This window comes from Corythoichthys intestinalis, chromosome 14 (genome assembly GCF_030265065.1).
Source record: "Corythoichthys intestinalis isolate RoL2023-P3 chromosome 14, ASM3026506v1, whole genome shotgun sequence".
NCBI classification, from domain to species: Eukaryota; Metazoa; Chordata; class Actinopteri; order Syngnathiformes; family Syngnathidae; genus Corythoichthys; species Corythoichthys intestinalis.
The window spans coordinates 605823-629103 of NC_080408.1; the positions used below are offsets into that span (position 1 = coordinate 605823).

The following is a 23281-nucleotide window of genomic DNA, read 5'->3' on the forward strand; positions in this document are numbered from 1 at the left end:
CCTCCGTTATTTTTCTCTTTTTCCTTTTCGGATCACTGGCCCATCACACAGCCGCCGGTTTGTTTACAGTAGCCACCTGTCTGGCATCCCGTGCTGCTGATAGAAACGTGTGCCGCAGGCTATCAGGCAAATCTTTGTCGACAGAAATGCTGAAATTTAGTATTGGAAAACGTTAAGAATGTGTCATTTTTGTCCTCCTACAGAAACCATATTGAAGAAGATAGTACCTTTTCTCTTAATCACCGTCTAACTGTTTGCATTATTGTAACTTACTTAATATAATCAATCAGGGAAAAGTATTGTTTTTCATCTTTACTGTTTGTATTACTGTAACACACCCAATATCAAATAAAGAGCAATTATACCATAGTTTAAGGAAAACAAGCAGAATATAGGGCATAAGAGATAAACAACGCCTTCTTATCACAGAAGCCCAACGTGTGCGTCATGCAACTGACTGAGAAAGATTGACGCGGATATCTACAAGCCCACGTCTGCACTACCAACGCTTGCAATCAGTTTTCCCGGTCAGTCCAGAACAAATGACGGGACGTCCTGTCCCAACACAAGGAATACCGGAGAATGCCCGATATCTAACTGATAACACGACTGCTAAGACTCCAAGAGCCCCTTTGACGCTGAGGTGGCAAAATCCACGACCCTCGTTGCCCTGAAAACAGTAACTCCTGAATCCTCCTGTCCAATCCACAAACAGACAATAATCCCAAACACACCCTTCTTCCTGCCCACGGCCCGCCCTGTGAGAGCCTCTAAAAGACTGAATGTTTAACTAAGCATTGTCAATTTTTCTCGGGAACCTTTTGTTGATGTGTGATAAGGTGACCTTGCCTCCCCGCCTGAGTGTTTCTGTTTCGCCTCGCCGTTTTGATCGCTGTCAACCTGAATAAATGGTCTACTTGTTTTCGGTGAGCCTTCTTAAAACCTTTCGAAATGGAGTCAGTACAAGTGGTTAAGACTAAGGTGTACGAGCGGAGTTTGGCCTTTTGGTCGGGATGTCGGAGTCCCGCCGGCCCGGGTCGTTGGAGCTGCGTCAGCGCAGGTCCGACGGTTCGGCTGGCGCGATTCCGGCAGTCTGGCTGAAAGGTCAGATTCCTTCAATATCAAAACAAAAAATAATATTTCCTTCCCCAATCTTTTTCCATTTTTGAAAATGCTGCAGGGAGCTACTAGGGCAGCGCATGTGGCTCTTAACACACCGGTTGCCGACCCCCGAGTTAAACATTCAATGACTGCACCATCGGTGACTACGATTTCTGTTATTATGACGTTTGATGTTACTTTGTGGTTGATAGTTGGCGTGTCGGAACAGGAGAACTCGTGATGGGCCCTCATCGTGTACGTGAAGTTCGCGTGCCTCTCGCTCTTCACACTCTGGGATGTGTAGCACTCCTGACGGAGGCGTCGGGAATCACCTGCAAAGGCTGAAAAAGTTCAATGAAATGACTGCACAACAGATGAGCTTTCAGCGAGTCGCTTTGTACTTGTCAAACCATAAGACTACAAAACCAGCAAAGAAAAATGGCCCAAAAGGGAGCAATAGTGATCATCATCCAAAACATTCGTACCGCCCAGACCGTATTTAAGGCGAAGCGCAGAACTCCAGAGCGCTCCTTTTTGCTCCAGCAGTCCAAGCATCTCGCCGCCCACCAGGCCGGGTAAGAGAAGCTCCGCCTCCAGAGAGTACTGTTTGATGCGGCTGTCCCTTCTTCGCTCCAGGGACACTGTTGATTTCACGCACAGTTAATTCCACTTACATGCCAAAAATGGTCAATAAATTGAAGGGAATAGTATCTTTTCTCATATGTACCGTTCGACTGTTTGTATTTCTCTAACGCACTTACTATTCCCTGATTGATTATATTATCTTTTCTGGTATTTATTGATGGACTGTTTGTATTGCTCTAAAACACCCAATATGAAATAAATAACATTTATATCATAGTTTAAGAAAAAACAAGCAGAATATATTTGACATAGGGCATAAGAGATACATGACGCCTTCTGACCACGGAAGCCCAACGCACGCGTCATGCACCTGACTGAGCAAGATGGACGCTGACAACCAGGTAATTGGCAAGACATCTACAAGCATCTGCAAGACCAAATGCCACAATCAGCTCTGCAGGACAGTCCAGAATAATTGGCGGGACATCTTGTCCCAAGACAAGGTACACCTGAGAACACCCGACATCCAACTGATAGCACGACTGATAAGACTCCAAGCGCCCCTTTGATGCTGAGGCGGGCAAAATATCCCACTACGGCAACTGTGACACACGAACTAAACATCCCAAACGGCGATAGACGATTATCCTAAACAACAGCCAAACACACCCTTCTTCCTGACCACGGCCTGCCTCACCAGAGCCTTTAAAAGACTAATCGTTGTCATTTTTCTCGGGAATCTTGTTCACTTGTGATGTGGCGACCCTGCTACCAGTCTGCCTCCTCGCCTGGGTCTGTTGCTGTTTTGCCTTTCTGTATGGTTGCTGTCGACTCGAAATAAATTGTCAACTTGTGTTTCGAAGCCTTTTTCCAGCTTTCAAAATGGAGTCAGTACAAGGGGTTATGACTAAGGTGAACACGCTGAGTTTGGCCTCTTGGCCGGGTTGTCGAGCTCTCGCCGGCCCGGGCCGTTGGCACTACGCTAGCGCGGGTCCGGCGGTTCGGCTGGTGTGATTCCAGGAATCTGGCTTAAAGGTCAGATTCCTTCAAAGGCCATATCAGTAGTAGGGCCGACGAAAGGCCTTTTCATGCTTCTGCCGTCGATTTAAATGTGTTCATCTCTCGTAGTCATCAGTAGTATTCATCACTAGTGATCCATTTGAAGTGGCTTCAATCTAGTGCTGTCAATGGCAGCCGATGAGTCCCACAGCGTATGACCAAGCCTTGATAGCAAAGACTTTACATTCCAGTCTGCAGTCATTTAATATCAAAAAAGAAAAGAAAAAAACCTGTAAATATTTTTTTGAAACATGTTATCGGCATCGGCCGCGCGTCGGAATAGCGTACCGCACGAATGCTATTTTTAGACCGCAAGGCTGCTTGACGTCACTATCATAAACCAGAAGGGGGTCAACATAGAAGCGCGCTCGCATGCAACCCATGGTAGTACTGCTCGTTTTCTGCCAGTAATCTTTCGAAAAAGAACATGCCGAGTAAACACTGCTGCTATGGAACTTGTAGAAAAGACTCTAGACATTACAACATATGAAGGATCTTTTCTTCATACGTTTCCTGATACCAAAAACGTAGAGGGGAAAATGTGTACAACTGATACACTTGTGCGGACGTCCAAAAGATCAGTTTAACACCAGCAAGGTGAAGCCATTCATCTTCATATGCAGTAGGCATTTTGTTGGGGGCCATGGTCCTACAGATGACAGTGTTGATCCATTGCCTGCCACAGCCTGCCCCGAAGAGGTAAGCCATTTTGATATTTTGACTTATTTTTTTAGCGTGGGGTTTTGCCTTGCTGCTTCTGTCTGACAATGAATGACCTGAAAAAAATGAGAATGGTACCTGACTTCCACTGTTGTTACCTATTCTGTTGAAAGGAAACAACTTTAGTAAGGGGGAAGTGTAAATAAATTAATATGATTTAAGATTTGTTATTAATGAAAAAATTAAAAGTGTTCGTTGGCTGTCACTGAGTAGCATTTGCGATCGCTACACAAAAATAGCGATATAAATTACCCTTAAGAATGGTCAAAGACGTAAGACAACCAGAAGATATAGTATATAAGAAAGACAGGGCATATGGTGGTAAAAGATAGCTTTTTGAAACAGGAGAATGTCGTTGTCAGTGGCGTAAGGCAATGCACACAAGAAAAAGGTGTCGATATAAAAAGCTAACTCTGGATCAGGTCGGCTCTTTTTCAGCCCTCAATACTCAAGCCATCTATTTAACTGAACATTTGTATGTTCTTCCACAGCTTTACCAGTGAATTTGGCACCAGCGACACCATTTTCGAACAGAATTGGTAGGTTTAGCTTAGTAAACATCACCTTCGTACACTATTTACATGCATCTAGCATGAGGGACAAACACAAGTTTGACCCCCCTAGAAACAATTGCTAACGTCACGAGAATTAATGAGCAAAGGTGACGGGTTCCGTGCGGTACGCTATTGGTATTGAGAGCTCCAAAAAAATCTATTCCGTTGGAGACAGGACCATCATTTGTCTTATACCTGAAAATGACGCAGGTATGGTGAAGACATTCTTGACTGTGGCAGAAAAGCTCATCCTCCTCCCCAGTCCGTGGGTGACGTTGGCAGAGAGGATGATGGGATTTTTTTCGGCAGACATTTTGGCTTCAACGTGGTAGCGTGTTCTTAGCTCTGAGATGAGGGTCTGCTGATCCGCCAAACCCTCCATTGGAGAAAAGAGCATTAGATGCGAGGCTTGAAGGGATGAAAATGCGTGACGCACAGTCCAGAAAAACCCGTCACACACTTAGGGTACTTACCATAAGATAATAATGAACGCCATCAATCATGAGCTCAAGTTTTGCAGTCGTTATAGCGGGCTCTCGTTCCAGTTGCCCTGAGAAGGCGAAACATCTCGTCAATGACACCTAAGCGATTCTAGGTAAGGCTCCTTCCCACGAACCTTCTATCAGGATACTTTTTAGTGGGTGAGATACCCTCAGAAGAAATCTGCGAGGGTTAAAGGCCAGGTCAAGTGACGTGTCCCTGGGGATGGATGACTTAGGGGTCGCCATCAGGAGGTGGATAGAAGCTTCTTTGGGAAAGCGGCCGTCTACCTGAATCCAAACAAATCCAATCGTACCTTTGGCTGAAAACGAATGGAGCTCGATGTAGAATGGTCGATTCATTTCCAGTACCGGTGGCACCATTGAGTAGGCGGCTTCAAGCAAGTAGTAATGGAGACCTCTGTCCAGTTTCAGCAGCCTCACGGAGAAGTGGGTGGGACCCGAGGGCGGGAGCGAGATGCCCCCGGAAGCCGCGGGGTAGGAAGCATTGGCGCACAGTTGCCAGCCGACCATCTTGGACCCTGTTGAGAGATTTTCGAGGTGTCGGAAGAAGACTGCTGTGCTTTTTTATATATGGCGGAAATGTGTTTGAGAATAACTGCGACCGATTTCGACCAACTGAAGCGGCGTGTGGGACGGCCCCCTACTTCATTTTTATGTCCTGGCTGTTCAGCAAGCTGATGTATATCTATACCTCAAATTCTGTATCCTGTTTAGAGTCTCCACACACAGTATGTTACATTCGACAGCCAAAATATAGAGTCTCTTTCAAAGGAGTATAAGTATTGAGAGCCATAACTAGTATTGGTGCAACACTAGTATCTTGTACAAGGCCAAAATCAGGCTAGCCCGCCAGGCTAACAAAAACGACCTATTTTGTCTAGAATACAGGCATTTCCGTTTCTGTCGAGTACATGCTTACAGGTCTTTGGTGTGCAGGCGGTCTGTAGAACGCGACTCTTTGGCCCTCTCATTTCCTCTCGGTGGTCGCCACTGAGCTGAAACACTCGCGAGCTGGTTAAAACAATGCCGTTGTCATTGCGGAGGTATAAAACATTAATATATAATGCGTCGGTGCGGACGGTGATACCTAAGAGACATGATATCCATAACGTTTTCCGGCGTGTTCAGCGTGACCCTGAGATCTTGGCCCTCCTGCATGTGAACACTTCCGTCCAGACTGGTCGAGCTCACCAGTTGAGAGCGCCAGTCCACAGCGGCGCTACCCAGAGCGCCGTCGACGCCCATCCTGGCCGATAGGCTGACGTAAGCGCTGGGAAAACAGACACGGGGATCGTCAATTGCGCGGCGTCCAATTGTCCTGATGTCACGGGTGCAAATGAAGGTTCGTGCAAACCCTCCCACTTTGTTTGGATCGGACGTCTCGCGCTGTCAGTGGCAGCTAGTGAGTTAAAAATGACATTTTTGGTTCAACCTCAAATGTCAAACATCTACAGTAAATAATGGATGTACAGCAGGGGTGCCCAATCCCATTCCTCGAGAGCCCCTATCCAGCTCGTTTTCCGTGTCCCCCTTCTTTCACACACCTGAATCAAATGATCAGCTCATCAGCAAGCTATGCAGCAGCCTGATAACGATCCTGATTACTTGATTCAGGTGTGTTAGAGGAGGGAGACATGGAAAACATGCTAGATAGGGGCTCTCGAGGACCGGGATTGGGCACCCCTGATGTACAGTGTATGGAAAATATATAACAACATGCTGGTAATGTCATATATTTTAACAATGTATTTACCTAGTTTGAATGAAATACATTGAATATTTTCTTTTAAAAATATAATTAATATTAGGGCTGTCAAAATGATCGCGTTAACAGGCGGTAATTAATTTTTTAAATTAATCACGTTAAAATATTTGACGCAATTAACGCACATGTCCCGCTCAAACAGATTAAAATGACCATGTCATGTCCATTTGTTACTTGTGTTTTTTTGGTGTTTTTCACCCTCTGCTGGCGCTTGGGTGCAACTGATTTTATGGGGTTAAGCACCATCCATGAGCATTGCGTAATTATTGACATCAACAATGGTGACAATGGCGAGCTACTAGTTTATTTTTTGTTTGAAAATTTTACAAATTTTATTAAAACGAAAACATTAAGAGGGTTTTTAATTTAAAATTTCTATAACTTTTACAAACATTTATCTTTTAAAAACTACAAGTCTTTCTATCCATGGATCGCTTTAAGAGAATGTTAATAATGTTAATGCCATCTTGTTGATTTATTGTTATAATAAACAAATACAGTACTTATGTACCGTATGTTGAATGTATATATCAGACTTGTGTCTTATCTTTCCATTCCAACAATAATTTACAGAAAAATATGGCATATTTTAGAGATGGTTTGAATTGCGATTAATTACGATTAATTAATTTTTAAGCTGTGATTAACTCGATTAAAATTTTTAATTGTTTGACAGCCCTAATTAATATATATTAATGTTGAAAATATTTTCCAAATAAAACATGTTCTTTTTTTCGTTTTAACTTTCAGATTTTCAATTAATTTGCAACATTTTATTCCATTTTATTCATTTCCATATATTACATGAATAAGATATATATATATGGCAGAAAACACAGACAAGGCTAAAAAAGCCGTTTCTGCTCTTTCACCCCTATTTAAAATAAACTGCTGTATTTCAAGCCAAAAGAACTGTTGTGTATATGTCTATACGCTGCCATAGCAGTTTCGTGGTGCATTAAGACCCCAAACTATTTTTAATTTGTCCGTTTTACCCTGGAGACCCCCGTTTACAGACACTACACAACCGCTTTTGTTTCAAACCAGCCATAAAAAGAAGGTAAGTATTTATATTTATTATTTGAAATGTCTGTCATTTATAGCTTAGAACTATTAATTCATGTCTAATATTTAGTTTAAAAAAAAAAAAAAAACTTTAAAAAATTTTTCACTCGCATAATTTAAACTTTTAAATAAATGACGTCACAATGAAAAATAGGTCATGGGTATCTACCTCATAACTATCAATTAATTGTCTTTTCTTTTTTTTTTTTTTTTGGTTACTGTCGTCTTTTCTCCGATGTGTTAGATGATAAATAATCGATCTGAACAAAGAAAAATTGGAGAGAAATTTTTTTTTAAAAGGGTAAATATTTGAAAAAGAAAATCTTGACCACTCCTTGATGTCTGCTTTTTTTGCAACGCGACCCTTGCTATATGACCGTGTTTCACCCATAAACTTCCCAGAAAGTCCGGCTGTGGCCATTCACAACTTTGTCTTGACACTGGGTGAGACATGCTACACTGAGTTTTTGGACTGAAACAAGGTAAGTACGCAATAATATCTGGTTAAAATCATGGTGTCTTTAATTATGCTCTCACCTTGAGTTAGGGTTTATGGGTTTAATTAATTTTTTTAAATGCCCTCCTGTTCAAAAGATTTCCCCGCCCAGAAAATTGAGATTTTAAGCTTTCCAATGATGTATCACACATGCATTTAGGACAATTTTGGGATCTCAGAGCGGAAATTCAAGTCACCTGAGTGTTTTCCGCCATATGTATAAATAGAAGACAATAATTATTTAATAATAATGTACGTTTAAATATATATAATCTGGAATGGATTTGTAACATTTACCTTGGTTTAATGTAACCGTCGACAGAGAAGTGAGTCATATCTCTGTAGTTGATGTTCCCCTTGAGCCGCAGTGACAGAAAAGACGTGACGTTGGCGGCTATTTTCACAGGTAAGCCGGACAATGACGGCAGAAGCAACTCCTCGGTCAAGAGCGCCGCCCTGTGGTTCAACTGCACCTCCTGACCCTAGAAAAAGAGGACGTTCGGCATTTGGAAAAGCCGAGAATTGAAGCGGACGGAAGACGATGGCGAGCGACCTTGAGCAGTTTGAGCGCCAGGCCCGCGGCGCCCAGCGACATTCGAGCGGCCAGATGGCGGCAGGTGAAGACGCTGAGCTCGTTGCCGAACACCTTCACGCTGACCCGACACTTTAGCTCATCCGCCTCCATTTTTCTCCCCGCGCCCGAGAACTGGAACACACAAAAGAAATGTCACAAAAAAAGAAGAAAACAAAGTTACCAATTTCTACTACGGTATGTGCGCCTCTATTTTGGGTGTAGTTCCGCCATCGACCACCAGATGTAGACAAACTACTATCATTCATTTTATTGTATTACTATGGTTTTTCTTCTCTTCTTACTGTATTACTTGTTGAATCAATCACTTGTGTGGATCAGGGGTGCCAAAGTTCTGGGCCAGCCGAGGGCCTCGCCACAACATTTTACGTGGCCCACAAACCTGAAACCATGTTTTCCAGTAAAATACTTTTATAGAAAATAACATTTTAAAATGCCTTTTTTTTTTATCATTAAACATTGTAAATAAATAAATAAAACATGACAATGATGTATAAATGAATATACAAAATAATATTTAGAGTATATATATTTAGTTTGTTTTCTTAGGTTGTTTTTTTTTAATTCAAATTCAAAAGGGGGAAATGTTTACCTATTTTCCCCTTTTCTGTTCATTAAATATTTTAAATCAACAAAAATAAACATGAGACAATATATGTTCCCCCTGTTTAATAAACTAAAAATTAAAAAAAAAAATTAATAATATATATATTTATTTATTTACTATTTCCCACTCATTTTTTTTTTTTTTTTTTTTTTACAAAGGAAAGAAAAATGGGTTATTTAGAGACTCCCAAAAATGATTTGGACAATTTTGAGGTCAACAATGTCGCTTCACAATGTACTGACTGTCAAAATCTACGACGATTCATTTGCTAATCATTTAGTCCATTAATTAATCGAAGGGGCCCAAGTTCACGAAAGAACGTTCACTTGCCCTCCCCCACTGGAATGGATCAAACGTCTCACGCCGTCAATGGGTTCACGATCTATCTCATGGGTCGGGCACATACTGTAAGGGCCCTCCCATAACAAGGACAATACGATAAGAGCTCACCAACGCCCTGGCCTGCTTCAGATAACCGCCGACACACCAGTCTTCCTCTGCTACGTGATCTCTGTGTGGGTTTCCCGTTGCTTTCGCATCCCGAGGAGAAGCCGGGTTACTTTTAGCCGAAGGGCTCAGCAGGCCTAAAATGTTCTTCAGAAGCGCTTCGGCCTTCTCCATGCGAACGTCCACCTGGAATCCGCGTCAATCTGGAGTATAAGCACGGAAGGCCAATGTACAGTGGCACTCACTTCCAGAAGGTTGCTGGCTCGTCCGTGAAAATAAAGCGTCAGATTGGCGGAGGCCGACCTCGGAAGAAACGATTTGGGCGAGAAAATGACACATCTTTCCACATTTGTGCTTCCCGTTCCTGAAATGTTTCAACAACAAGAGTGGTCCATGGCATACTTTCATGCAAACCCCCCCCCCCCCCAAAAAAAACTTTAACCTCCGAATTGACATTTAACGCATCAAAAAAGCAAGATGAAAATAATCATTAAAAAATATAGCTTTATGGAAAATGACATTGAAAACTACAGCTTCAAGTTGCCAAATCCTATATTGCGAAAAAATGATTGTTTCTCAGTGTCAGTAAGTCAGCTGTGCTACACAAGGGCGTAGTTTTGGTCTTAATATTGGTAGGGACGATATAACAGCATAACCTGCATGTACATTTTTTGCTGGGGACGGGACATTAATAACACCAAACGTATTTGGTGAATGGGGGTCTTGGCTACATTTCTCACCAATGTGAACCTAATTAATTGATAGGCTAAATGATTATTGCAAAATATATCTGTATTGACCTGTATTAACTCTCACACTGCAAATTTATAATGTCTTAATCTGATCATTTTTGTTCAATCGAGTCAAATAATTTTCTGTGTTTTCAGTGTTAAAGGCCAGTTAACAGATTAATGCGTCAGATTTTTCCACTTAAGTAAACATTACTATTTGTTCATATTAAGCCCATATATCTAAAAGTTGGTCATTTTTCACCTAAATCAAGAAGAAAAAAAAAAAAAATCTAAATAACGTTTTGAACAATAGAGTTTTTCTTTTAAGATTAAATATACAAACTTTTTGCTTAAAATAAGTCTGCGAAATTTGTTTTCAGCTAGCTGTTTTTCTCATTTCAAGAAATCTAAGTGAGTAAAATTGACTTGAAGCACTGTAGCAGTAGCAAAGTTAGTGGAGTGTTCCCCACCTACACAACATTGACGTCTTTTTACATTACCTACAGTGGCTGCTGCTGACGGAAAAAAAACTTCTAATATCCCTCGTTTTTGAAGGGGGCGGGGGAGGCAGTATCTGTCGCGCTGTGAGTGTGTGTGTGTGTGGGGGGGGGGGGGGGTTCAAGTCATCAGCCAATCAAACGTGCGTTTGAGGGGAAAAAATGGACAGGCACATTCAGCGAGTGAAAAGGGGTTAGTGTAAGTCTGAACATAATGAAAGTACTGCAATTCTATTCTATCCTTACAAGATTTAGGAAGACAATCTAAATGACCAATATAACTGAAGTCATTAAATAATGTAGATAAGGTTGCTTAAAAGTTAGTGGGGATAATTTGATCATTCTGAAAAGTTGGTAGTGTTACAACCCTACCGTCCCTATGCAAACCTACGCGCTTGGTGCTACACGATGGCCGGAGAAGGTGAAACTCTTGAAATGTTTTCCCCCCGTCGAAGAAAATGAAATCGCCGGTATGGGAATACTTGGGCTACAGAAAAGTTACAGACAGCTGCGGCTCAGAGGAGGAGGGCAAATCGACATGTAAAACATGTTTGCAGAGGGTGGCTGCTGAGGAGGCAATACCTCCAATATGATTTCGCATTTATACAAAATCAAAGGTTAGTAAACACTATCACGAACGTTTCCCACCAGCTACGAGAGTTAACTCCAGCGTGATTAGTGTGTCTAGCGGTGGGAAAACGTTTTATTTTTCTCTCTGGCAACTGTCTCTGTTGAGAAAGAGTCTTTTTTGGAAAATAATTCAATTATTTTTGTTCTAATGATAATAACGTGAAGTTGTGGCTGTGGGTTTAGGCTCACCTACAGGACAGCATTTATTTTAATTTTATTTAGAATATTTCTGTTACTTTTTTGTCTTTTTTTAAAATTGTATTTTCACTTAACATTATATATACCGGTATGTTCCAATTTGCTAATGTATTTTGAAAAATAAAAATCCTGTTCAATGGAAAAGTTTTTTTTTTTTTTTTTTCCAAACGCAGATATCATAAAGGAACACATTTTAGAGATATAGTAGCAATAACGTGATACAGTGAAACCGTGATATTTTGGCTTATCATACCGTCAGAACCTTATACCGGTGTTCTGACGAATGGGTATCCCGGTCGAATTGATATCCAAAGCGCTACTGAACAACCACGCCCTTCCATTTTATGGTGCCTTTTGACCACTAAATTCTGTAAACAATGACGTAACTCCACGAAAGACGACAATAGAATATTGATGACATTGCGAGATAATAGCGTTAGGACGTTAACATTGTCTGATAAGCAGTAAATATGTGGGTTGCCCGGGTTTTAATAGTGTTTATTGTTCAAGAAATGATATTGACATTATAGCGGGAGTATCTAAATATTTAATATAATGATATATGTAAATAGCCGCGTCAAAACTTAAAGCAGGTTTGTTCAACGATAAGCTGCTATCAACAACGGGAATACGACTTGGACAAGGAATACTTATTCGTCAGAACACCGGCACATGCCTATTGAATACAGTTGAAAACATTTGGAATAATAAGCTTTTGTAATATATATTCATTAACGATATGGTTGATCATGTACAATATATTTAACGTGTTTTTTTTTCTTTTTCTTTTTGTCTTGGAATAGGAAACTTCAACGGTCATTGCTCCTTTGAGCAATTATCAAAAGATCATGCCGTTATCGGCTCTTACCACTTGTGAGCGTGTAGTCGGAATAGGAAGAGTATTTGAGGAAATCGGCCTCAAATTCTCTGCCGACGATGTCGTCGGGCAGCCGACGGGCGAGGGCCTGCTTGACGGGGTCTGGGCTCTTCAGAATGCTCATGAGGTGGCTCCGCACAAACGAGCCCACTAGACAGATATGCAGAATCAAAAACAGTAGGATCCTTACTTTCTAGCTTATTTGCAGTTACAATGATACGAAAAAGTATCTAAATCATTTGGAATTTCTCACATTTCTGTATAAAATGACAATCAAATATGATCTGATCTTTGTCAAAATCACACAAATGAAAATACAGTGTCTGCTTTAACTAAAACCACCCAAACATTTCTAGGTTTTCATCTTTTAATGAGGATAGCATGCAAACAATGACAGAAGGGGGAACGATATATGGAAGTGAACCCTCTGCCTACGGAGACATAAAGATCAATTGAAACCATTTTTTACCAAACATTTTAAGTGAGGTGTGTGCCCAATCACTGATGACTGGTATAAAGATGCCCTTCCCACTATAAAAAACACAAACCTAGTAAGAATTGTGTTGATGAGAAGCATTGTCTGATGTGCATCATGGCTCGGTCAAAAGAGCTGTCTGAAGACTTGTGATCAAGAATTGTTGATTTGTATAAAGCTGGGAAATGATACTAAGCCATCTCTAAAAATCTGGATGATGCCAAGAGTTCAGCACAGAATACTCAGAGAGGTCAAAAAGAACCCTAGAGTCTCTGCTAAAGACTTACAGAAATCACTGGCACAGTCCAACATCTCTGTGCACACACCAACTATATGGCCAAGAATGGTGTTCATGGGAGGACTCCGCAGAGGAAGCCACTGCTGTCTAAACAAACATTGTTGCTTGTTCAATGTTCGCAAAAAGGCACTTGGACACGCCACAGAAGTTGTGGCAAAATATTTTGATGAAACCAAAGTTGAACTGTTTGGGAGTAACACACAACGTCATGTGTGGAAGAAAAATGGAACAGCTCACCAACATCAACACCTCATCCCCACCGTGGTGGACGGAGAATCATGAGTTGGGGCTGTTTATCTGCCTTGGGGCCTGGACAACTTGCAATCATTAATGGAAGAATGAATTCAAAAGCTTATCAGGATGTTTTGCAGGAAAACCTGAGGCCGTCTGCCAGAGAGTTGAAGCTAAATAGAGGATAGATGCTGCAACAAGGCAATGATCAAAACAGAAGTAAAGGAACACCAGAAGGTTTCAGAAGGACATATTACATGTTCTGGAGTGGCCAAGTCAAAGTTCAGACTTGAACCCCATTGAGATGCTGTGGCATGAGCGATTCATGCCAGACATCCCAGGAATCTGACTGAACTACAGCAGTTTTGTTGAGAAGAATGGGCCGGATCAATGTACCAGACTGATCTGCAGCTATAGGAAGCGTCTGGTTGCAGTTATGGCTGCCAAAGGGGATGGGGGGTGGGGGGCACAAAATATTAAATGTGATGGTTCACTTACTTATTTTTCCCCTTTCTGTCATTGCTTGCAGACTATCTTCATTAAAATATGAAAAACTATAAATATTTGGGTGGTTTTAGTTAAAGAAGACACTGTTTTTTCATCTGGTTTTAACAAAGATCATATCACATTTGATGGTGATTTTATGCAGAAATATGAGAAATTACAAAAGGTTCAGATTCGTTTTCATACCACTGTATGTATATGATGTAAATTGTTGGTGTAGTGGGCTCTCAAACGCAAAAGGATGCAATGGTTGATCTGTTTGCATTTTTGTTTCCCGACCTTGGCTGGAGTTTTCATTTCTTAAAACCAGCTTGACAGCTTGGAGCGCATCGTCACGCGGGCAGCGCATGAGCTCCTGGTACGCCGCGATTCTGACCTCTGGATCCTCTCGGGGCCGGCGGTACAGCTGCAACAGCAACGTCCTCTGCAAAAAGGAAACGGCTGTCAGTCACCCATGTCGGAATCCGACTAACCTCTTCACCTCCACCTGTCATCAAGCCTGGATTTGAACAAAAGTGTTGCTTTGTAGCAGGAGTCTCCAAACAAAGGGCCCCAGTGAGTGCAGCATGATTCCATCCCAACCTTATTTACTATCATACTTACAACCTTACTATCTTACAAGTGTGATCAGTTGATTGCAGTATATCAGGCGCTGCTTGTTTCAGCCGAAAGCTCATTGGTTCAACTGTCTGCGCTGGATCGGTCAGAACATAAACCGGGACCCGCAGCGGCCCTCGAGACCCTCGCTATACTCACTCACATTGACTGAACAATGAAAACGTCGGAAGGCTTTGACGGCGGCTAGTCTCAACTCCAAAGGGCTGGAGTGGTTGAGCATACAACCGCCGAGCAGCGGGACGAAGGTGGAAGCGGCCAGACCCATGTTGCCCACAGATTTCACTGCATGAAGAAGCTGTTTGACGCAAAGGAGTCATTGTCCGAATAGGTTTTGTTTTAATCAACTTCAGGAAAATGGTGTTCTTTCTGTCACCTCTTCGATTTGAGCAGGACCTGGTGCCTCACAGCCTTCCTTCAGGGATCGTTCGAGTGTCTGTACGAAGGTCTGTACCTGAGGAAGTTCTTCGCACGGATTCGTGGAACGCCGGCACAGTTGGTGGATCAGAGAGGATGCGGCCAGAAGAGCTTTGTGACGCACCTCTTGGATCGTAGCTAAAGTCTTTCACAGAAAGCAGAGATTTCATCAATTTGCATTTCTCATCATAGAAACGATACACAATGCTGGCACACCTGCAATTCTGTCAAATAATGCTCAATTTCTCCCAGAAAATGATTGCAATTACAAATGCTTTGGTAGTGACATCTTCATTTATTTTGCTTGCAATGAAAAAAAAAACCACAAAACAGAATGAATTTTTTTTTTTAAATGATTGTCATTTTACACAAAACTCCAAAAATGGGCTGGACAAATGTATTGGCACCCTCAGCCTAATACTTCAGAGCACAACTTTTAGATAAAATCATTGCGAACGACCGCTTCCGGTATCCACCAATGAGTTTCTTAAATGGAATTTTCTACCATTCTTCTTTGGCCAACTGCTCCAGGTCTCTGAGATTTGAAGGGTGCCATTTTCAGATCTCGCCACAGATGTTGTAAAGGATTCAGGTCTGGACTCACTTTAGAAGTCTCAAGTGCTTTCTCTCGAAGGATTTTCTGGTGCTTTTGGGTCATGGTCCTGCTGGAAGACCCATGACCTCTGAGGGAGACCCAGCTTTCTCACACTGGGCCCTACATGATGCTGCAAGATTTCTTGGTAGCCTTCATAATGCCATGCACACGATCAAGCAGTACAGTGCCAGAGGCAGCAAAGCAACCCCAAAACATCAGGGAACCTCCACCATGTTTGAATGTAGGGACCGTGTTCTTTTCTTTGAAGACCCCTTTTTTTTCCATTAAACTACTGTATGTTGATTTTTATTCCCAAAAAGCTGTATTTTTGTCTCATCTAACTAGAGAACATTCTTCCAAAACGTTTTTGGCTTTCTGAGGTAAGTTTTGGCAAACCCTAGCCTGGCTTTTTTATGTCTCTGGGTCAGAAGTGGTGTCTTCCTGGGTATAGAGTCCCTTTTCATTCAGACGCCAACGGATGGTACGGGTTGACACTGTTGTACCCTCGGACTGCGGGACAGCTTGAACTTGTTTGGATTTAGTCGAGGTTCTTTATCCACCATCCGCACAATCTTTCGTTGAAATCTCCCGTCAATTTTCTTTTCCGTCCACATCTAGGGAGGTTAGCCACAGTGCCGTGGGCTTTACACTTATTGATGACACTGCGCACGGTAGACACAGGAACATTCAGGTCTTTGGAGATGGACTCGTAGCATTGAGCTTGCCCGTGCTTCCTCACAATTTTGCTTCTCAAGTCCTCAGACAGTTATTTGGTCTTCTTTTCTCCATGCTCAACGTGGTACACACAAGGAACCAGGACAGAAGTTGATTCAACTTGAATCCATTCTAACTGGTTGCAAGTGTGATTTAGTGATTGCCACCACCTGTGATGTGCCACAGGTAAGTAACAGATGCTGTTAATTCCACAAATTAGAGAAGCGTCACATGATTTTCAAAGGGTGCCAATACTTTTGTCCGTCCCAATTTTGGAGTTTTGTGTAAAATGATTTAATTTTTTGTTGTTGTTCTCTTTTGTGTTTTTTCATTGCAAGCAAAATACAGGAAGATATTACTACCAAAGCATTTGTAATTGCAATCATTTTCTGGGAGAAATTTAGCATGATCTGACAGAATTGCAGGGGTGCCAATACTTTTGGCCAGCAGTATAGATGGCAATATCGGGCTAAAATGAGGCTGATACGGGAGCCAAATAAATGGTATCGCTGCGACAAAAGTAATTCTAAAATTGGGATCCAGTTTTTCCAAAAAAAGTCTTTAATTCTTGTTTTATTGATGGCGGGTGAGCCTACATTGAGGGAGTGTACGATCTGCGGCGACGGGTTCGGGATGAGAGCGATGGTTGAGAGCAAAGAACCAGCCTGCTCGCCTTCCAGTTCCTTCTCCTTCAAGATGTCGATCAGCAGGACGATGCAATTTGCGGAGCCGCAAGCAGGTAACGCGTCCAACAAGGGTTGCCTGACCGCACAGCGAATGGATGTGCCATGTCAACTTGATCCTAAATGAATGACAATTTTGCCAACACTGACCAGTCATCGCGGCACTTGAAAGACGCTTCCTGCCAAAGGCTGTGAAGCTGTTCTAGAGTCAGCTCTCGAAGCTGAAAAGCCAACTGAAGAAACCAATGTGACGCCTAGAAGCGGAAAATCAAAATAGGGTTAGGGTGCTAGCACTAGTAATGAATAAATGAATGCTATAGCTCTTGGGGAAAAACTGGTCCTCAGTCTGTTTGTCCTGGCTCTAAGACGCCCTGTATCTCTGTCCAGAGGTGAGAAGCTCACAAACAGTCACTTCAAGTATTAAAGAAAGACACTAGGGATGAATGTAAAAATGTTCAACTTCCCTGGCCCTGACTTTTGGCCAATGGGAGGAAGTGGCGCGTCGCAGAAAAACACTGACAGACAGTAACAGAAAGAAGTAGAAGTCAAGATCAAGTTTTGTCAGTCAGCATGTTTTGGTGGCATGCATAGAGCATTTGATTGTGTGTATTGCTCTAGTTCATGTCCATGTATGTTCCCAAAGCATTTGTGTGTCAATGTTCCTCGTTTTGTCAGTTAAATACTGCAACTTGTCGCTAACTTTAACTTGCGTGTGAAAGCAGTCTTCTTAGGTTAACAGATTTTCACCGCATTTGCAGAATTGCATCTCACAGCTGACCTCTTGATCGTAAAACCTGCTTGGTCATTTTTGGGGATTCGTGTGATCGTCTTGCCCATTGCGTACCTCTTGCGGACTTGATGCGACACTACACAACTTCCTGATAGTTTGACTGACATGTTGAGGAGTCAGAATGTATGTCGTGGCGCCTTCCTCCTCAAATTGCAGATCCGTTGGCGTCCCAGAACCTAAAGAATCTGCCGGTTTAATAACGTACTGTCTTGCGGTAGTGACCTTCCCGTTCGAATGTCTCCCGTTTTTGATGACATACCCTGTCCCGAAACGGTACCCGGCTGTGTCCTGAGCAGCAACAAATTGGACTCTGTTTGGGTCTTCACCTGCCCCACGGCGTCGGACCACGTGGCTACGGATACGCTTTCGGTGCAGTTGACTTCTTCCATAACTGTAGGGCCGTGGGCTTGAACGCAACGCAGCTCCGAGTGCACCGACTGCCGGATGACACGGCAAATGAGAATTGGGATTAACCACTCGATGCTTGGATGTACATTGAACTCTCTGATCTTCAATTTAATTTTCTTTTAATGATTATTGTTTTCACGCATTGGAATTTCTCACATTTCTGCATAAAATCACCATCAAATGTGATCTGTGTCAAAACCACACAGATGAAAAAAACAGTGCTTTAACTAAAACCACCCAAACATTTATAGGTTTTTGTATTTTAATGAGAATAGCATGCAAATAATGACAGAAGGGGGGAAAGTAAGTCAGTGAACCCTCTGCCTAAGGAGACTGAAAGAGCAATTAAAACCTTTTTTACCAAACAATTTAAGTCAGGTGTGTGCCCAATCACTCATGAGTGCTTTAAAGCTGCCCTGCCCACTATAAAACACACACCTGGTAAGAATTGTCCTGATGAGAAGCATTGTCTGATGGCCATCACGGCTCCGTCCAAAGAGCTGTCTGAAGACCTGCGATCAAGGATTCTTGATTTGTATAAGGCTTGGAAATGATACAAAACCATCTCGAAAAGTCTGGATGTTCATCGATCGACAGTCAGAGAATTTGTCCACAAATGGAGAGAGTTTGACACTGTTGTTTCTTTCCCAAGGAGTGGCCGTCCACCAAAGAGGACGCCAGAGTTCAGAGCAGAATACTCAGAGAGGTAAAAAAGAACCCTAGAGTGTCTGCTAAAGACTAACAGAAATCACTGGCACAGTCCAATGGCACAGATCAACTATATGGCCAAGAATGGTGTTCATGGGAGGACTCCACTGAGAAAGCCACTGCTGTCTAAAAAAAAAACCTTGCCCGTTTTCATGTTGGCAAAAAGGAAGTTGGACACTCCACAGAATGATGAAACCAAAGTTGAATTATTTGGGAGTAACACACAACATCATGTGTGGAGGAAAAATGGAACAGCTCACCAACATGAACACCTCATCCCCATCATGAAGCATGGTGGAGGGAGCATCACGATTTGGGGCTGTTTTGCTTCCTCAGGGCCTGGACAACTTGCAATCATTAATGGAAGAATGAATTCAAAAGTTTATCAGGATGTTTTGCAGGAAAACCTGAGGCCGTCTGCCAGACAGTTGAAGCTAAAAAGAGGATGGATGCTGCAACAAGGCAATGATCAGAACAGAAGTAAAGTAACTCCAGAATGGTTTCAGAAGGACATAATACATGTTCTGGAGTGGCCAAGTGAAACATCAACACCTCATCCCCACCGTGGTGGAGGGAGCATCATGAGTTGGGGCTGTTTTGCTGCCTCAGGGCCTGGACAACTTGCAATCATTAATGGAGGAATGAAATCAAAAGGATTTTTTGCAGGAAAACCTGAGGCTGTATGTCAACAGTTGAAGCTAAAAAGAGGATGGATGCTGCAACAAGACAATTACTGTATCTAAAACACTGAAGTAAATCCACTACAGAATGGTTTCAGAAGAACAAAATACACCTTCTGGAGTGACCAAGTCAAAGTCCAGACTTGAACCCCATTGAGATGCTGTGGCATGACCTAAAGAAAGTGATTCATGCCAGAAATCCCAGGAATCTGACTGAACTTCAGCAGTTTTGTAGAGAAGACTGGGCCAAGATTAGTCCTGATCGATGTGCCAGATTAATCTGCAACTACAGGAAGCGTCTGGTTGAAGTTATTGCTGCCAAAGGGGGAGCAACGAAATATTAAATGTCATGGTTCACTTACTTACTGTATTTTCCCCCTTCTGTCATTGTCATGCTATCCTCATTAAAATATGAAAACCTATCAATGTTTAGGTGGTTTTAGTTCAAGCAGACACTGTTTATTCATCCGTGTGATTTTGACAAAGATCAGATCACATTTAATGGTGATTTTAGAAAGAATTGTGAGAAATTCTCAAAGTTTCAGATACTTTTTCATACCACTGTATACTTGTTAAATGCAAATTCAGGCATCAAGAGGTCAAATTGAACAACTCATTGGCCAATGGCTACTTTTGACGGCGATTCGAGATGATCGTTCATTGCATTTTCGTACATCGACTCACCGTGTCAGCTGTTAGAGGTACGGAATGCGTCCAAAAGCGCGCCAACCTGGGTTGTAGACACTCTTTTAGAAACCTGCTTTTCAACAGTAATCGTCCTCGCCTTTCGTACGAGCTTGTGCACGTCCCGTGCACATCCGTCTGTGGAATCAACATTTAACCCATGTTAGATCAAAATCAATGAAAACATATCAATATTTGACTCATAGAGGTCGGAGTCATTCATTCGCCCCCTCCCGGTCCAAATAGGCCCTTACCTCGATTTGAGAATGTTTAGAGGCAGTGTGGGAGGTCTGGAGCATGCTCAGAAATGCCCTCTTAAGGTTCAACGTCCACACCTGCTCCCCCTCCTGGATACACAGGGCAAAGACCTTCCCCCGCCTGAGGGAAAAGTGGAGGGGCGCTCTCTCCAGCGACTCCCTGGGAAACAAAAACACCAGATGCGAGCATCGCCTCCATTGAGAAAACACATTCCAAAGTACGGAACTACCTCAAACGCTTTAAAGCGGCTACAGAGTGCTCCTTCTGAAGAGAAAGCCACTTTATCTGTGGATTTCTTATCTGCCACACAATTCCACGTTATAAGTAAACAACAGCGCCGTAGTCTTTTCCAAATCTTTCAGGTCAGACCCAATCCAACCTGCATCCTCAGACGACACTCGGAGACCGCGTCGATATCGATCACGCAGTCCAGCGCCAATCCGTTTCTGACGCCGTTGGATCCGTGCAGGGATGTGGCCACTCTTGTCCTATATATATAGGTATACCTCAGACCTCTCTGATAGGACGCGTCAGAGGTAGGAAATGCTAAGGACGTGCAGGAAAAACATCGTTATGGATTAGAGCAAGTTATTAGTACATTTGGTCATAATCCCTGTATTCATTCTTCAGTTATCTTCAACACAAACAGACGTAATCTACGCCTTCTGTCGGTGAACAAACATTTCCAGTAAATGAGCCAATCAATTTCTTTTCTTCTCAAATTGGTAACCCATCGATTTTAATGAACAAGAACATTTCCTACCTGGACAACTTGAATCGCAGTGATCAGACGGTGACCGGAGGCAATCGGCGACTACGAAAACAAATCAGAAACGAGGATGAACGAAATTCTCGTAACGCTCTAATCTCTGTGTAAACAATCCCAACTCACCATTTTGAACAGAAATAAACACAAGATACAGACAGCAAAGGCAAAGCAAGGCCATGGCAGTGCCGTGCCTCCACACAAAAATGAAGCACTGCGCTCAAAGAGCACACTTCACTTGGACACGTACGAGGGTCTCCACAGTGACCCGCGCGGCTCACGTCGACCAATCAGGAAACACCCTCCAAGCTGGAGCTACAAACACACTCTGGACCAGTTGCCACCTAAGAGTGGTTTCAAAGAAGCCGTGAACTCAATTTGTGTTCAAAACGCATTGGCAGGCAATGACAGCGCGAGATTCATTTGAATTGGCAAATGAACCAATATTCAGTCACTGCCACCCTCTCATGCACTTCTAGTGGACTGAGCGTCTATTAGCTTAATATTCAAGATATGAAACGTTCAATATTTAGTATTCAGTGGTATGAAGAAGTTTCTGAACCTTTTGGAATTTCTCACATTTCTTCATCAAATCAGCATCAAATGTGATCTGATCTTTTTCAAATTCACACAGATGAAAAAACAGTGTCTGCTTGAACTAAAACCACCCAAACATTTATAGGTTTTCATATTTTAATGAGGATAGCATGCAAACAATGACAGAAACTTCGGTCGGTGTCTGCAGCGCCCTGATGCTCACTCATCGAACGGAATTTCATTGTCATCTGTTATCATCTTGTGAGAGCTGATGTCAATGACAAATAAATCTCTGAATCTGATTGAACACTCTAAATTGCCCATAGGTACAGTGGGGCAAATAAGTATTTAGTCAACCACTAATTGGGCAAGTTTTCCCACTTGAAAATATTAGAGAGGCCTGTAATTGTCAACATAGGTAAACTTCAACCATGAGGGACAGAATGTGGGGGGGGGGGGGGGAACAGAAAATCACATTATTTGATTTTTAAAGAATGTATTTGCAAATCATGGTGGGAAATAAGTATTTGGTCAATACCAAAAGTTCATCTCAATACTTTGTTATGTACTTTATGTTGGCAATAACGTTTTCTGTAACTCTTCACAAGCTTTTCACACACTGTTGCTGGTATTTTGGCCCATTCCTCCATGCAGATCTCCTCTAGAGCAGTGATGATTTGGGGCTGTCGTTAGGCAACACGGACTTTCAAGTCCCTCCACAGATTTTCCATGGGTTTGAGATCTGGAGACTAGCTAGCCCACTCCAGGACCTTGAAATGCTTCTTACGAAGCCACTCCTTTGTTGCCCCGGCTGTGTGTTTGGGATCATTGACATGCTGAAAGACCCAGCCACGTCTCATCTTCAATGCCCTTGCTGACGGAAGGAGATTTTCACTCCAAATCTCTCGATACATGGCCCCGTTCATTCTTTCCTTTACACAGATCAGTCGTCCTACTCCCTTTGCAGAAAAACAGCCCCAAAGCATGATGTTTCCACCCCCATGCTTCACAGTGGGTATGGTGTTCTTCGGATGCAATTCAGTATTCTTTTTCCTCCAAAAACGAGAACCTGTGTTTCAACCAAAAAGTTCTATTTTGGTTTCATATGATCATGACACATTCTCCCAGTCCTCTTCTGGATCATCCAAACGCTCACTAGCGAACCGCAGACGGGCCTGGACGTGTACTGGCCCCGGCAGGGGGATGCGTCTGGCAGTGCAGGATTTGAGTCCCTGGCGGCGCATTGAGTTACTGATAGTAGCCTTTGTTACCGTGGTCCCAGCTCTCTGTAGGTCATTGACTAGCGCCCCCCCCCCCCCCCCCCCCCTCCGTGTGGTTCTGGGATTTTCCTTACCATTCTTGTTATCATTTTGACAGCACGGGGTGAGATCTTGCATGGAGCCCCACATTGACGGAGATTATCAGTGGTCTTGTATGTCTTCCATTTTCTAATAATTGCTCCCATAGTTGATTTCTTTACACCAGGGGTGT

The 23281-nt window shown here is 42.6% G+C and overlaps 2 protein-coding genes across 2 annotated transcripts in view; both read right to left on the reverse strand.

Moving 5' to 3' along the window:
• Positions 1-9770, reverse strand: part of LOC130929889 (uncharacterized) — a 59410-nt gene extending 49640 nt beyond the window's left edge. The window contains exons 1-11 of the mRNA XM_057857510.1: positions 9498-9770; positions 8402-8554; positions 8146-8330; positions 5610-5792; positions 5442-5533; positions 4871-5040; positions 4636-4789; positions 4493-4569; positions 4215-4395; positions 1587-1742; positions 1300-1442 (exon numbers count right to left, since the gene is read on the reverse strand). Coding sequence (XP_057713493.1) covers positions 1300-1442; positions 1587-1742; positions 4215-4395; positions 4493-4569; positions 4636-4789; positions 4871-5040; positions 5442-5533; positions 5610-5792; positions 8146-8330; positions 8402-8554; positions 9498-9668 — 1665 coding nt within the window. The 5' untranslated portion in view covers positions 9669-9770. The remainder of the gene's footprint in view (positions 1-1299; positions 1443-1586; positions 1743-4214; positions 4396-4492; positions 4570-4635; positions 4790-4870; positions 5041-5441; positions 5534-5609; positions 5793-8145; positions 8331-8401; positions 8555-9497) is intronic.
• Positions 9693-21443, reverse strand: LOC130929893 (apolipophorins-like). Its single transcript, XM_057857513.1, has 16 exons — positions 21380-21443; positions 21251-21301; positions 20867-21033; positions 20717-20787; positions 20484-20646; positions 20230-20367; positions 18009-18186; positions 17804-17925; positions 17110-17213; positions 16873-17038; positions 14927-15112; positions 14696-14848; positions 14215-14359; positions 12419-12577; positions 9754-9858; positions 9693-9697 (listed from the first exon to the last, which is right to left on the reverse strand). The coding sequence occupies exons 1-16, from the start codon at positions 21432-21434 to the stop codon at positions 9693-9695; spliced, it is 1968 nt and encodes a 655-aa protein (XP_057713496.1). The 5' UTR covers positions 21435-21443.
• Positions 21444-23281: the final 1838 nt, after the last annotated feature.